The sequence below is a fragment of the Panthera uncia genome, chromosome D2, assembly GCF_023721935.1.
Source record: "Panthera uncia isolate 11264 chromosome D2, Puncia_PCG_1.0, whole genome shotgun sequence".
NCBI lineage: Eukaryota > Metazoa > Chordata > Mammalia > Carnivora > Felidae > Panthera > Panthera uncia.
This window is the reverse complement of record NC_064818.1, coordinates 75,850,008-75,867,020: the sequence shown is the minus strand read 5'-3', so window position 1 is coordinate 75,867,020 and position 17,013 is coordinate 75,850,008. Positions and strand designations below refer to the sequence as shown.

The 17,013-nt window shown below is 41.8% G+C and overlaps 1 protein-coding gene across 8 annotated transcripts in view; it reads right to left on the bottom strand.

Annotated features, from left to right (window-relative positions):
* Positions 1–10,007: 10,007 nt before the first annotated feature.
* Positions 10,008–17,013, bottom strand: part of PLEKHA1 (pleckstrin homology domain containing A1) — a 57,070-nt gene continuing 50,064 nt past the window's right edge. For 3 of the 8 annotated variants that reach the window (XM_049645879.1, XM_049645877.1, XM_049645883.1), the window contains 3 exons: positions 16,803–16,866; positions 15,095–15,184; positions 10,008–12,488 (listed from right to left, as the gene is read on the bottom strand). In XM_049645879.1, coding sequence (XP_049501836.1) covers positions 12,174–12,488; positions 15,095–15,184; positions 16,803–16,866 — 469 coding nt within the window. In that variant the 3' untranslated portion in view covers positions 10,008–12,173. Of the gene's footprint in view, positions 12,489–12,512; positions 13,844–15,094; positions 15,185–16,802; positions 16,867–17,013 lie in introns of those variants that run through there. The other 5 variants (XM_049645878.1, XR_007460838.1, XM_049645880.1 and 2 more) reach the window with 5 other exon arrangements.

Here is a 17,013-nt window from a genome sequence, read left to right as displayed (position 1 = left end):
TGCCCCTCTCCTGCTCATGCTCTCTCTGTCTCTGTCTCTCTCTCCCTAAATAAAGAAACTTTTTTAAAAATGCCAAAGACAGAGGGATTTCGCAGATGTAAAAGTAATCACTCTGACCTTGAGTTAATCAGCAGGAGGAGACCCTGGTTGGCCTGACCTGATGAGGCATGCGCCAAGCTTAGGGATTCTCCAGCCGCCCTTGAGGGAGCCACCGTGAGTTCTGTGGCTGCACAGAAACGAATTTGGCCACAACACTGGGCTTAGAGAAGGACCACAAGTTGCCACAGCTCCCCATGCCCCTGCCTCCTATCTACAAATCATCCGTGCTAGATGCCGGGGCAGAAGCCAGAATGTGGGCTCCCTGGGGACAGATGCCTCTATCCTGCCATCTCTCATAGAACCCGACACATTGCAAGGGCTCAGCAGATTTTAAGTTCCTTGTTGACACATGGAAGGGTTGGTTGTATGTGTGCAACTCAAGTGAAATACAGGATTTTTGAATTTTAATTCTTTGCATATCCTCATCTGAATTTAAAAGACAATTTTTTTTTTTTACTATTTGCAACTTTGCTGGTACACCTACGGGGTAGATTCAAATATTCCTTGCCCTCCCGATAGGAGGATTATAGCATCAAATAACATTATAGCAATCAAATAACATTGCTGATATTTGGTCATTTTTTGACTTACTAAAGTGGCAATCTTACATGGTTCAACCTCATACTTCGCTGCCCTTTTGACGTCAGGCTGGATCGTATCATTTTCTCTGACCAACGAAACGCGGGCATTAATGGCATGTGTCACTTAAGTCTTAGGAGGGGTTACATGACTGCGTATCTTTTCCCTCTTCCGTGATTTTCCCTCTTTCTCCATTTTCCACATAGAGGTTGCCCGATGCGGGGCTCGAACCCGTGAACCACGAGATCATGCCCTGAACTCAAGTCAGACGCTTCGCTGACTGAGCCACCCAGTGAAGAGCACAGCTGTTGGACACGCAGCAGGATCAATAAGCCTGTATGGTTATAAGCGTCTGAGGTATTTGCTGCAGCAGCAAAACCTAGCACATTCCATGAGACAGTCTGCCATGTAATAGGGGTAACTTCTGTGTGTCTCCCTCCCTCACGTTTCTTTTTTTTAATGTTTCTTTATTTATTTTGAGAGAGAGCGAGAGCGCGAGCTCTCACACAAATGGGGGAAGGGTGGGTAGAGAGAGGGAGAGAGAGAATCCCAAGCAGGCTTTGCACTATCAGCGATAAGCCTGACTCAGGGCTCGAACTCACCAACTGTGAGATCGTGACCGGAGCCGAGGTCAAGCGTCAAGACACCCAACTGACCGAGCCACCCGGGCGCTCCATCCCTCTTCTTTCTTACGCTCCAGAGTTGGCGGCAATATGTCTTGTCCCCGGGAAACCCTTGGGAAAGGATGATAGCGTTTAATCAAGTACAGTCTTTCTTCTGATGGAAAAAAACTGGCTGAGCACAACCAAAGACGTTTTGTAACATTTATTAATGCCTGTTCTACCTTTAAGCCTAAGGACAAGAAGCCGTCAGGAGCCAAGCTCTATTACGTCAGCAAACATTCCAGAACAATTAAGGCCCCTTGAAGGCTGAAACGGAACGGTTTCCAGAATCAGAACGAAATGCAGTTGTCAGCACGTATCTGTTAGCTCCTCTTCCTGGGCTGCCCGTTACTCCAGGCAGGGGAATGTGATGCCTCCTATAGCGCTGACACCATACCCAAGGCAGGAGAAGTAGAAGCCAGGACTAGACCATGAAGGGTCTTTGTAGACCATGGGATATAGTCATTGTCTGAAGAACAATGGAAAAGTATCAAAGGTCTTCACCCAATGAGTGAACAATCTGATATCTGAACTGGGAGAAGAGATTGTAGGGAAACAGGGGAAACAGGGATGGAATAGAAATTTTCTCAGAAATCACAAATCAGGGGCGCCCGGCTGGCTCGGTTGGTAGAGCGTGAAACTCTTGACCTCAGGGTTCTACGTTCGAGCCCCACTTTGGGTGTAGAGATTACTTCAAAATAAAATATTTTTAAAAAGGCAATGAACATTGAAAAATATTTTTAAAGAAATTACAAATTGCTTTTTTGACAGAATTTTTAAAAATCTTAAGTAAGCCAGCATCTACAGAGCAAATGAAATGTCTGTCAAAACAAACAAATAAAAATCACCTCTGAAAAAATTCTTGAGGCCAACAGGTTTCATGGTTGAATTCCTGGGAACTTTAAGTAAACAGATAATCTCATTTTCTTTGAGAGAGAAGGTTGAGGGGGAGAAATGAAAAACTTCCCAATTCATTTTACAAAGCGGACACATGCCGATACTAAAACTTCTAAAAGAAAGCACCCCTTCTCCCCTGAAAAAAATATACAAGTCAATATTACTTATGGGTACAGGTATGGGGCCACTAAAAACAAGCAAATCATTCTGCACTGCATTAAAGAATGGAAGAAGCATGCAAGAATGCTGTGTTATTCCGAATTGTATTAATATAATCTTTCATATCATCCCAAATCCCAAAAAGTATCTCATGAAATTCCATATCCATTCCTGAGAGGATTTTTTTTTTTTTTTGGTGTCTAAAAAATAAGGAACTTCTTTAACATGATGAAGAATACCTTAAGTCAACAGCCAGCGTCATATATAATAATAAAATACCAGAGACAATCCTGTTAATATCTGGACTAAAACGAGGGTGCCAAGCACTAGATGTTCAGGGCAATTCAATATTAACCACGAGTTCTTTGGGGGGAAAATTTACTATAAATTTTACTGATTTGAGAGATATATAGCACATGATTTACAAATAGTAATACAATATACAATACTCTTTATTGTGAATTCCATATAGGCAACTGGTTTTCACAGAATGTTTTAAAAAAATTTTTTTAAACGTTTATTTATTATTAAGAGGCAGAGGGAGACAGAGCATGAGCAGGAGAGGGGCAGAGAGAGAAGACACAGAATCCGAAGCGGGCTCCAGGCTCTGAGCTGTCAGCACAGAGCCCGATGCGGGGTTCGAACTCGCAAACCCCGAGATCAGGACCTGAGCCGAAGTCGGACGCTCAACCAACTGAGCCACCCAGGCGCCCCCAGAATGCTTTCTTAATTATCAACCAGGGGTTAGCAAACTGGCCCGCAGGCCAAATCAGTCCATCTCCTGGTTTCCTACAACCTGCAAACTAACAATAGCTTTTACACTCTTGAATGGCTGAAAAAAATCAAAAAGAATCGTATTTCGTGGCACCAGAAAATTACATGAAATTCAAGTGGCACAAGTTCCACAAATAAAGTTGTATTGGAACACTGCCTGACTCAATTCTGCGTCGTCCGTGGCTGCTTTCCCTGTGCAACGGCAGAGTGAGTAGTTGTGACAGAGGCCTATGGCCTGCAGAGCCTAAAACATTTACTATCTTGCCCTCGACAGGAAGAGGTGCCAACCTCTCGCCTAGACGATCAACGGAAGAGTAAGTCAAGCCCTCCTTTGTAGCACCTGCCAATTTCCAGGGTAAACATTCCCACTGTGGCCGGTTACCAGTGTGGCGTTGCTGAATTCAGAGCAGGGAGAAAGGCACCGAGCACAGCGTCATGTAGTGTTTCAGCCTTGCAGGTACACAGCATGAATAACTGCCAGGGTACAGATAATAATAAGGTGCAGTAAAATAACCAGGACGTGAGGACTTGCACTTAGTACCTTTCTCCTGGATGTAACTTATTTTTTATTTTTCAAATGTTTATTGAGAGAGGGAGAGAGAATCCCAAGCAGGCTCCATACTCAGCACAGAGCCCGACACGGAGCTGGATCTCACCAGACCACGGTGAGATCTCTGGATGGTCTCTGGATCATGACCTGAGCCCAAATCAAGAGTCGGACGCTTAACCGACTGAGCCACCCAGGCGCCCCCTGATGTAACTTATTTGACGGTAGGTTTTGATAGTCTAATCTGAATCATGGGTGTGTGTGACGACAAGCGTGCAAAATTCCCCCACATTCAGCAGTTGACTTACAAGCCAGTCCCAGCACCACCCCCGACCCGGAGTGACCCGGAGTGAGATGTCAGCCCTCTGGCCTGTGTCCACACCACATCCCACAGAAATGGGGAGAACACCCTTCTCTATGCCCACCCTGCCTCCGTGGTCCTTCTGGTCACTCCTAGCTCCGCAACGCAGCTGTGTTCAGAGGACCCAGAGTCTCCGCCGCCTTCAGGCACACAGGGTCTTCTCTGCACATCCCCTCCCCACAAATGCAAACGCTCCCAGGAAGAGCCCGAGTCGGGAGAACCACCTGTCCACAGAGCCACCAAACACGGCAGAGACCCGGAGTTTCATCTCTGCTGTCACAGGAACAAGCGCCCTGACGATGTTATAAATTTAACCTAATTGCAGGTTTTTAAAAAGTGGGATTTTTTTGGAAGTCAAAAATGAGGATTTGGAGGTTCAAAAATAGAACAGAAAAACATCTTTGATATTAAAATGTATTGTAAGCTGCAATGACTAATGCTGTATGCTCCCGGCAGAGAAATAGTCATATCCGTGTTCTAGAAAGTTCAGAAATGGACTCCAATGTAAATAATTACTGCCTGAGTGCTAGAGACCGAAGGTGGGTGGCCCCCTCCAATTAATGTGTTGAAACCTAACCCCCAAGGTGATGGTACTAGGAGAGAAGGGCCTTAGGGAGGTGACAGGTCATGAAGGCACCGTTGTCACCCTTGTAAGACAGACCCCTGAGAGCTCCCTTGCCCCCTCTGCCATGTGAGGACCCAGTGACAAGACCCAGGAAGCGGACCCTCATCAGACACCAAACCTGTGGGTGCCTCAGTCCGAGCCTTCCAGCTTCCAGAACTGTGAGACATAAATTTCTGCTGTTTCTAAGCCACCGAGTCTATGGCATTCTGTTAATAACAGCCCACTCTGGCTAAGACACTGATACAAGCAGTATTTCAAATCAGCGGGAAGAAACAGATTTTTAAAACTCCCCAAGAAATAGATTTAAACTAAAAGCACGGAGACACTGCTGAGCGTCTGCACTGGGGTTGGTTGATGGAGGCTATCAGATCTTTCCTTATTACTATTTGCCAGAATTGACTCCAGATGGAATCAGCTTTTTTTTTAATTTTTTTTTTAACGTTTATTTATTTTTGAGACAGAGAGAGACAGAGCATGAACGGGGGAGGGTCAGAGAGAGAGGGAGACACAGAATCTGAAACGGGCTCCAGGCTCTGAGCCATCAGCACAGAGCCTGACGCGGGGCTCAAACTCACAGACCGCGAGATCATGACCTGAGCCGAAGTCGGACGCTTAACCGACTGAGCCACCCAGGCGCCCCCAGATGGAATCAGCTTTGAGGAGTAAAAAGTTACAATAAATGTATTGAGAGATGTCGGAGGTATATATATTCCTATGTGTGTGGAAAATTACTCTCCAGGCATGACAGCAAAGGCAAAATCCATAAAGAAAAAGACACTCATAAACAGACGCACGTACATGAAAGACAAGTGGTAAACAAGGATATTTAAATATAGAAGATGAATAGAGGACGAAGGTCGGTAGTTCCGACACACAGAATTCTTGGCAACAGGAAAAATTCAAGCAGCACTCAGAAAAATAGATAGGGACAAAAACAGCCATCCACAAAAAGGGCGAATGGAAGTGGTCAGTTAACATTTAAAAAAGTGAACTCCCAATAGTTTTCAAGCGAGCATAAATTAAGATCTCAACAAGACGCCCTTTTTTTCCAGTCAGAATGCCCCAAAATGATGAAACCCGGTGCTGTCCAGGATGCGAGGAGATGGGCACTCTCATGCACTATCGGCGGGAGCAGGAACGAATGCGCCCTTCCTACAAGGTGGTTTGGCCATATCGAGAGATGTGAAGGTCGCACACCCACGAGACCCACAAACCCGCGTGGAGGGACGTGCGGCCCCTGGAGGCAAAGACGTGACTTGCAGTGTTGTTAGAATTGCAAAGTTGCGGGGGTCGGGGGGGGGGGGCACCTGGATGGCTCAGTCGGTTAAGTGCCCAACTTCGCTCAGGTCACGATCTCACAGTTCGTGGGTTCGAGCCCCGTGTTGGGCTTCGTGCTGACAGCTCAGAGCCCAGAGCCTGCTTCGGATTCTGTCTCCCTCTCTCTCTGCCCCTCCCCCCAATCACGTTCTCCTCTCTCTCTCTCTCAAAAATAAATAAACATTAAAAAACAATTTGTTTTAAAGAATTGCATAGTTGGAAACAATCAAAAGGTCCAGTAACAGAACAGGTAGAGACTTTTGCATAGAAACACACAAGACCAAAGGTTGAAGCCTCTAGGAGTGTTGATCCATATTTATCGCCAGATGACGGTGTCCACAATATCCTATGGCATGGAAAAAAGGCTACAAAAAAGCCCGTAGAACATGGCTCCAAACTCGTAAGTGTGCCCGTGTACGCGTGTAAATGAGCACGAAGGTGCACCCAGAAGCAAGCGCTGGACTGTCAGGTGCTTTCTACTTTTATTCTTCTGTCTGGGGCGTGTCAGGCGGCTTCTACTCAGAGGTAAAATTGAACGTGCAAGTGTGTGAAAGGGGCCCGTGACCTTCCCAACAGCCGTGGGCAACTGTTGAAGCCGCTGCATTGGTGAAGGGCTTTTATAGAACCGCCAGGCCCACCAGCATGTCTGAATTTTGCTTCCTGTCTCTCTGACTGCTCTTCTGGGCCAATCTAATCAACAAAGAGCTCGATTTGGGCTCTTTCCACTTTCTAATCTCTTCCAAATTTTGAAGTCATTGGTTTTTAAAAGGAACTGTAGGGGAGAGAGAAAAGCTCTTTAGTCAGCCCAGAGTTTGAGAGCAGAAGCTTACATTGAATTCCAGTTCCAACGAACAGAGTTGAATGTTGACTTACGAAGGGAGAGGGAATCGGGTATTTTGGGGTCATCCTGGCTTATGTTGTGGGAAAGTTGAGAAAGTGATTGTAACGCCTCAAGGAGAACGCTGCATCTTAGCAAGAACTGAAGGGCGAGTGGGGTCACAAGGCAAAGATGACCGGGACAGTGGCGTCCAATGAGGGGCAGCAAGAATTAAGACAGAGAGGTGGGGAAACCAAGAAACGAAGAATGGTTCGGTTGAACTGGAACATGGGACATACAAGAAGCAACGTGTGAGGGGCGCCTGGGGGGCTCAGTTGGCTAAGCTTCCAACTTCGGCTCAGGTCATGGTCTCATGGTTCATGGGTTCGAGCCCCTCATCAGGCTCTGTGCTGTCAGCTCGGAGCCCACAGCCTGCTTCGGATTCTGTGTCTCCCTCTCTCTCTGCCCCTCCTCTACTCATGGTCTCTCTGTCTCTCTCAAAAATAAACATTAAAAAACAAAAACAAAAAAAGCAGCAGCAACACGTGAGAAGGTGGGAGGGCCCTGAAATTAAGCTAAGTTTAAACACTGCTTCACAAGGAGAGTGTTTCATAAACGGGGAACTCAGCCTTGTTCTCCAGGGATCACAGGTGCTTTATAAGAAATAATGCATTTCACACTTGAATTTTAATTTTTAAAGGACTCCTAAGTTGGACTTACATGGCCTCCTTATACCTGAATACTACCACTTTATTTTGGTGTCCACGTTTGTGTTTGTAACCACCTCGGTGCCAGGTAAAATACAGAGGATATCATCATCTGCCACATAAACAACGTCTTCACATTTGTTCATACATTTTGAGTTGAAGACAAAAGGAGTTCTTGCACCATATACTTTGCTCAACTCCATGCAAATACATTTGAAAACTTGGGATGTAATTTTCAAGGTATATGATTTAACAGAACCGGTTCTAGAAGAGACAGAAAACCTAAGCACATCAATTTTCTAGAGGAAATGAGGAAGTCGTCAGATACACCCTCCCAAAAGGGGTCCAGAGGGGACCCGCTCAGTCACTCACTGACCACCTCAGTCTCTCCACGTGTGGTTTTCCACGCTTGATTTGATCACGTACTGTGTATTTCTTTCCGCAGACTCCTTGTGGATGGTCTTCGTCATCTTCCAAGATCCCTGTCGTGGGCATATCATACACCGAAGACACCGGTTTGACCCAAGATCTTACACTACAAGGTCAAAAGCTCCTTCACATGGAAGAACACCTCACTCCTACCCTACAAGTGATTATAACCAGTCTCCACAACTAGTTCCAATGCAAGAATCTGGCATCTGGAAACTATTTTATTTAATAGTCCTTCTTCTAGTAATCTTACTAAGTATATATATAAACAGCAGGGCTTAACATCTCTCAGGGAGGTTACGATCAGGATACTTATGTACTACTGGTTCTCCAATGTTAAATTTAAATGTATATATAAAGTATTATTTTCCAATTTCTAACATTTGAAATACTATGCTTCCGGGAAATGTTAAAAATAGATTTAATGAAAAGTCAACTAATTTAATAATCTGGAGATAGTACAATTAAGCAAAGAATAGTTTTCAAGACTTCTTCCGAGACAGTAATACCATACTAGTTAAGAGCCCAAACTTTGGTACCAAAATAATTGGATTTTACATCTACTATGACTAAGTGTACTTCCAAACCTGAAAAATGGGAGGCGAGTGTGACTATAACGGCAATAAGAAGGGATCCTTGTTTTGTATCTTGACTGTATTTGGGTCAAAATCCTGGTTATAATATTTTACTATAGTGTTTCAGTATGTTATCACTGGGGAAACGTGAATAAAGGATATCCAAGAACTCTGTATTATTCCTTAACAACTACATGTGAATTTGTAATTATCTCCAAATAGAAAGTTTAATTGGTCTTTTGCAAATGTTGACTTAAACTGTAATTTCAAAACTATCCTATGCAATTACATTTCTTTTCTAACTTCTATGATGAGTGAAATAGACAAAGTCAAACAGACTACAAATTACTTTATTTTAAATTTAGCAATGACCTAACCAGAAGGTGGCACTGTTCCCACATCCCTAGACCACGGTAAGGGACTGTCACTTTAAACGTCATGAAAACGGAATACTAAGGTTTTACCAATCAAAACCGTAAACGCTAACCCCAATTCAGTAATATTTTCAATAAGTCTCAGATGAGATTTGAAAAAGTACAATTTTCATAAATCATTAAAAAATAAACAACATATAAAATAACCAATTTTGGGTCTGCATAACATGGAAGGTGGCAAATGGAAAATACAAAGCCATCTAACTACGTGTATTTTCATCATGTCCTGTGTAGACTGGCAAACCCGTCCAGAGACCAGGAAGATTCTTCCCCAGTCTGGTATGACTGCACTTTTTAATACAAGTATCTCCTGCCTCACCAACTGTTAACGTTTTCACAAAGGTATGGGAATGACGAAGATTTCTGAACAGCAGCTAGGGTAAAAGAAAAGCTGAGAAAGGAATCTCTTTTTCTGTGAAAGCCACGAAGTTTCGAACTTTCTCATTTTGGGCTTTTTAAAAATAAAAACATACAAAATCTTTTCAGGGAAAGAAAATTAAATTGCACCAGTTAACAAGAATTACTAAGACAGACTTTCTCCAATTCCATTGCTATTAGATGCTGGATGCAGGAGCAGACACGGACGATTTGTTACCAACAGAGGGTCTGCAAAAAGCAGTCTTTAACGCCCGACAAGCAGTTTCATGAGTACATGTCAACAGCCCGTCTGGGGATCAAAATGCCCTCTGCACCCAGCCTCGCTCAGGCCGGGTCCAGTCTAACCGATAACCACGCGCTGCAAAAGCAGCTTGGACGATTCAAACTATGCTCTGAAGCCAACATATCTAGTACTGCTTTTGAGAACGTGTTTTTCTTTTGTTTGAGGTAAGCAAAATAATCAAGCTCTTTTTTCCAAAAACAATCATTTTTTCTCATGCAACTTTCATTCCAGCTGTGCCTTCCAAAGGCCACCAAATAGTTACTCCGTCCTTAAACATGGAAATTCAAGTCAACTAACCAAACGGATTTTGTACTAGTTCCGGTTGCCTGTTCACATCAGAAACTGAATCAAACCGAACGAGAAGTAAGTTAGAATTTGAAGTTTATTTTCAAATCATTACAGTGTTCATACCAGTTTGACATTATAAAGTAGCAGACGTAAAAGTAAACACTGGGAAGCACATGTATATTCCCATTCTGAAAGAAGACGTGTTCTATATACAGAAAAAAAAAATGCAGCAAATATTAAGGTATTCAAAGTAATTTTCTGACAATTCAGATGTGATATATTTACAAGAAAAGTATAAGTTTTAAAATAATTAAATAATTTTCATAGAATTATAAAAGTATTGAGATAAATATTAGGAGACCCTGACAATCACAAGAACATTTTCCTACGCTACTGAATATGAGGGGTAGTTCTATAAAAAGTCCCAAAATAGAGCTAATATTTTGCCACTATGAAATATATCAAATTACCAATACCAAAATATGCTAAAATAAACATGCAACGTAGAAGCTGTACCAAAGAAAAAAGCGTGAGGCTCCTGAATATTGCAAACTGTCTACACAAGATTTCTTAGGTATGTTCATGAAAGAGTAACCTTCAAAAGAGCCACTGAAATGGGCATATCATCAGAAAAAGTGACAACTACTTAAAACCTTTCCATTCTACCATTTTCGAATATAGCCGCAAAAAAGGAAACGATCGAAATGTGCCTTTTCAAAATATTAGCTTATGAATAAAAAAAGTTGAGTAGCGCACTTGACGCATTTGGATTTTTAAACTGATTCTATGACAATTCCAATGCAATAAATAGTAAACTCTGGACCCCACTGCTGGAGCAGGAAATCTCTCCCTCTCTTTCTCAAACAAGAGTCATCTTAGAAAATGAAAAGGGGAAACAGTGACACGTATGAATTCCAAAACAGAACAGCACAGTAAGATGGCAAAGTATCATAAGAACAGCAGCATGTGAGATTCAAGACTATTATCTTAAAGCAAACGTTTAAGAATCAACCATAAAGACGATACCTCAAACTCGTCTATTATTCAACACTTGAAACTAAGGATTTCTCAGAGCGGTGCTTACACTGATGACGTCCCCGTGATTCAATGTATACTCAAATGTGTGTTTTAAAACACGAATATTGCACAGGTAGTAGAATAAAAGCATTCTGGCATCTCAAACATAAGATGATATCTTGCTTAACACAATAAACTATGCTACTGACAACTAATTTTATCTCAACGTTTAAAACCAATCACATAGGACTTTTGAGGAGCACGTTCATCTGACAACGTTCTCAAGCAAGATGAGAAAACACAGGCACTTGAATGTGATCAGTGACAAAAAGGAGAGGCATGACTAAGGGCAGTTATGTCTTCACATACAAACTCACAGTCTTTCACTGATCCAAATATAGAAAGAAGAACTATTTATAAAAACCTTGATAAGAAAATCAGATCTCCCAGAAATTTCACACCAAGTCATTTTCACCATTTCATAAAGCAATGACTGCTTAAGGTCCTAAGCTTTTTCAAACACATGTCCAAGATACAGTTGTCTGAATTAGTTCCCCTCCCCCAACCCCCCCCCCGGGCAACCTCCAACCCTCGCTAAACGGTCCGGTGATAATCTCTGCGGCAAAACTTGCTACTCACCTTGATAACCAGAGCATCAAAAGTGGTGACCATTTCCAAACTGTCCACGTCGTAGTATAAATTTTACAGCACCACAGACATCATGATTTCAGTTATCTTAGTCTGACCATATTTCATTCAATAATATTAACCAGTAAGAATGTGTAAATATCAAGCATCTAATAGGAAGTCAAAGTAGCATTTTAAAAACAACCAAAATAATTAATAAGCATTTTTAATGTTTTACGTGGTGAAACATTTCAATTGTCAAATTCACTAGGAAAAAAAATACCACGCACACATTTTCATCACCCAAGCGAGAGCACACGAAGCTTCAGACAGTTGATACTGAAACACTTAGGTTTTTTTCTTTCGTTCGTTCACTGTGTTTTGTTTTGTTTTGTTTTAAGGAAATTACATTTCGTTTGGCCACTCCCGAGATCCTTGGTTTACCAGCTTATGAAGAGTACATCTAAGAGGCAGTATAATCTATGTATTAAAAACCATTTCACCCTTTATCATCTTTGGCTAGAAGCCTCGTGAGAGGAAACAGGGGCTGGGGAGGCGGAGGGGGGCAGGGGGGAGGGGGGGGAACGCGTGCTTCGTCTTACACGTCACTGACCGGAAGGCTTGCATCATCCAAGTCCACCGGGTCACAATCTTTATCCTGAGGGCCAGTTTTACTTGGAGGTTTGAGCGGAGCGCGTTCAGTCACTTTGGAAGCTGGTTCTCTTGGAGAGACAGTCTGGACCTTGAAGTTCCCTGGCTTGACCTTGGCAAGAGATTCGTAAAATCCTCGCTTCTCCACGGTAAAGCTTGAGACCAAAGAGTTGCTGCGAGAGGCCGTGCAAAGGGAGGCGGCGGCTGCGGCGCTGGCAGAGCGGAAAGCGTGCTTGGGGTCTGGAGGACAGCTGGGATGCTCCTGGAAAGAGGACAGGCCGTCAGACACAGTCAAACATTAACGACAGAGTTAGTAACTCAGCGTGAGACTTTACTCTCTGAAAAACAAACAAAACACACACACACGGAGCAGAAGCACGAGCCATGCAGCAAACGTGTGCACGTTCCTTCCCAAAGCAATGCATTTTTAGGAGTGAGGTTAAAGCAAGGACAGTCCACAACCATTTCCACTAAGAAACCAGTTCTGTCACCAAAGCTCTGCCACTCGAAGCCTCGGTCGGCCTGCACCGGAATGCGGCGCTGCAGCCGCGGCTGAGCGGGTGTGTGACAGGGCCCTGTGGCGTCGGGTCACGTAAGAGTGTGTTCTAGTCTCTCGATCAACACTAGGGATCGTCCCACGTATTTTAGAAAGATAAAAAATAAAAATGCAGGATATAAAAATGAAAGGCCCTGTTTTTTTAATAAGCAGAACTCACTATTTTTCAAGCCTACGATTCTGTCTGGCAGTCTGACCAACCTTCGTTTTTCTGCCCCGAGTTTCACGGCAGCGGATAATTGTGCCGCCTTTTCACTTCCTCTTAACTGTATTTATTCAGTTTTGAACACGTCCTTGATTCTCATGGCTTGAGATTTTGATGGCAGCAAAGGGTACATATTTAATCATTCATTAAATCTGTGGCGAAATAATGGTCAGTTGTGACTCTTAATTCCCACTCGCTTCTAACTTAAGATATCCTTAAATAGGACCGTTCCAAATGCATTGCCATGTAGTTCCCGGTGTGCTGTGCTCATGTATGACACTCGTGGCTTTGAAAACAAAGCGCCACAAGTTCACAAAACACTCCAGATTCCCACGAGCTGGCTAAATTTCGCCTGAGATTGAAAATGCCATGCAAACTACAGTAATGTGGAGTTTATCCAATGCATAAGCGTGCATGAGTTTGCATAGATTATTAGAACAAGGGTGCGGTGCAGTGGTGTAGCATCAAAAATCTCAAAATACGTAAAATACAGAAGTTGAAACTTGTGGCAATTCGGTAAATTAATTTTTAGGACAGCTTAATGCGACTTGTTCAATTAGTAAGGTTCTATTGCTCTTTCATGATTTATCTTTTCTCGTTGTTGTTTAAATATACGTATCCAACCGGATGACCAGAGGGAAATAGTTTGCGTTAGTGTTGACAAAGTCAGTTACGATAACTGCAAAAGGCAGTTTGGTTAACTCAACTTTCTACGATCAGTTGTGAGTAGTGAGTAAGTCCGGGCCCTCTAGTAAGAAGGCACGTTTGCGTGAGAGCCCACATACGTGCCGCATTCACCAGTTCTTGATGTATACCTCTGTATACAAGGATTCGACAGCCTTCTGGCCTGCCGCATCTGGAACACAGTGCAAAGCTAAGATTAGAGTTAACCTATACTGAGGAGAGGGAGGAAAAGAGAAAGTTCTGCCGACAGTCACAGCTAGAGAGTCCACTTCGCCCCCACCACAAAGCACGAAACACAAGTGCCCTTCTCCAAGTTTCCCTGTTTCCCCACAGACAGTGTTTTTGCAGAGTCTCATATTTGGCTGCTGAAAAGGTCACATAAAACACAGGCAGTTACAAAATTAACAGGTATGAAAGTGACTTCTAAGATATTCCAGAAAGGATACAAGGAGACTCATTTAAGAAATGAGAAACATGGATTTGTTTTTACCGATCTGTAGTTTATCACTACCAGGAAACTACCAGAAAAATACCAAAAGCGCAGAATATCTGGCATTTACAATGAACCTGTAAAAGGTAATGTAAGGCTTTCATGCTACATGTTAGACTACATTCTGTGGACAGCAGTGATACGTTTCAAGACACTTAAAATGTTTTTTTCTATTCCTCAGTAGAATATTTGTGTTTTCAGATGAAAGCAGTGACCAAAGTGCCCTACAGCCAAATCTTATTCCTATGATGTACCTGAACATGATAAATTAAAAATTAAAAACATTTTTCTTGTTATTTCTGAGAATGTTTAACATTTCAGTTTTACTCTCATATCATCACAGAGACAATTATGATAGTGAAAAGCAGCGGGCTTCTAAATTACTCTACCAGAAAAGGACAACGAGGACACGCAATGGAAAATAGTGACGGAGAACACGAAGCTGTATTTCGGGTTCCAGCTGCTCCATTCAACGGCCTTATGGTGCCAGTAAGCCAAAAACACCTTAACTGAAATTCGAGGCAGTAGAGGAGAAATGGAGACTTTCACCAAACTGTGTTATGCTACAATTTAAGGCGCTTTACAGGATTAGGCCACATCCCGTACTGAGAATTTGTCAAGTTGTAACAAATCCAGACCTACTGACAAGTAAGAACTCCTAAAACAAAGCAAGGAAACGTTCATTCTTTAGTTGCCCTGCTTGTGCATTTAAGACAATACAATGCACAGAAAGTTATATATACATAACACTACAAGGAAGCATTAAATTAGAAATGCATTATTTTTTTGCAAGTCCAATTGGTACGAAAGTCAACATGCAAATAAATCTCAATACAGAAAGAAACCAGAAGGATTAGGGGGAGAGGAAGGAAAATAACTCGACAGGATGGGGGGGACCCTAGGGAGTATCACCCCAGAGAACAGGAAACATACAGAAGATGCTGATCGGCCAGGTCCCCGCTGTGCTACAATGGCACCAGAGACTGCTTTAATCCAACTGTGCATCTCTTCAGGGCTATCAGCCTAAGGGAAAGAAAGGACTCATTCAGTCAATTCGCCCCCCAAATCAGCTCCTACATCTACAAATCCAACGTATTCATGTTGGTAAATTGCAGTGTCAACAACAAAATCATTCCAAGGCAATGGTTTCCAAAAACTTTCAGAGTCACTTTTTTAAGTCAGGTTTTGCCGGGTAAGTTATTACAGAGCCGTAAGTTGGGCACTCGATGCTTTAAGATCAGACCCATCAGAAAGTCAGGATGAATACTTCTGGAGAGAAAACGAGAGGAAGAAGTCAAAGACAAAGCTTCTCATTTTGCTCTATCTACTGCTATATCGTCTGACTCTGCTACAAGAGTATTTATGTAACTGCGGAGTTAAAAAGCCATTTGACATAAGTTTATGTATTATTTTTCTAGAGATCATTTCTAGTACTACTGAACTATTACTGAAAGTAGTGTTGGTGGTCATATTCCAAAGTATCATATTCCTTGACAGGACCTTGCTTTCCTACGTGAATTAAAACTTTATTATTAAATCCAACCAAACAAAACCCAAGAGGGGTGTAGAGACACCTCCCTTTACTTCTGTTCAAAACTTTTAAGCTACAGAAGAATACTTGCAAACCAATGATTTTAATAAGGACTTTTAAAAGGAAAAACCCAGAGCAGGCAAAGGTAAAGCAAAAATCTAGAAATCAATCTGGCAAAAGAGGGGGTTTAAAAAGGTTTTATGTTCTGGCGGTTATTCTTGATCTAGAAACTTAACCTATAGAAGAAATCCAGGCAAAGTTAAGCACAAAAATGTTCATCCTCACATTGTTTATAATAGTAAATACACAAAACTACAAAAATAATCAGTAACAGAGTAGCAGGGAAAGAGTTTAACTGTGGAGCATTCATATAATAGAGTATGGTGCAGTTCTAAAAAGTTTTTACAGAATTTTTAATGATGTGGAAAAAAATGACTATAATATATTAAATAGAATATAACTGCGTGTGCTTTATATGACCCCACTTGCTATAAAAATATACGCCTTTAAAAAAGGCACTATAATTAGAATGGTTTCCTGAACGTGGGATTCTGTGTGTTTTATAAACTACCCCTTTCTTCATATCTTTCCATATTTTCCAAGTTTTCTGCAATAATTATATGTAGCTTTTATAAGACAAAAACAAATGTTCTTTAAAAAAAAAGAAAAACTTCCAATCTAAATAATACACCAAAAAGAGTATTTTAAACTTAAATACAAGATGCCTATCTACCACTGGTGAGATCTACGGTCTCCTTTTATTGTGGGTATTTTCAGTCCCATTTCTAAAATTACCAAAAATGATGCAGTCAAAATTCTACAATACGTGCAAAAATAATCCAAATTGAAAGTTAGCATCTACGTTAAAACAGCATTTCCCTTCCCATAAATACTACTTAATTCTACTCTACGAATTCATAGTCAAGAGTACCATCTGCTGAACATATGACCTACCGATAATTTTATGTATAACATTTTTTTAAGTTGTGAATTACAGGTGTCATATTTTTCCTTATCCTCATAAGCAGTAAGTTTATTTATGTTCATGTCACCTCTAAAATTATTAATCTCTTGTTAGGAGGATCTATAATCTCCAAAGAAGACTCTCACCTGCACATAGAAAGTTCGAGACGATGTTACAATTTCAAAGAGATTGTCTCTCATCATTATGTCACTGTTAACAAAAACAAACGTCCAATTGCACTTAAATAGCAGTTGTTTGATAGTTTTTCTTTCACTCATTCATCTAGTACCAAATATAGGTCAATAAGAAAATAAACAGAGATAAAATGTTGATGTAATTTAGCAAAACCAAATCATC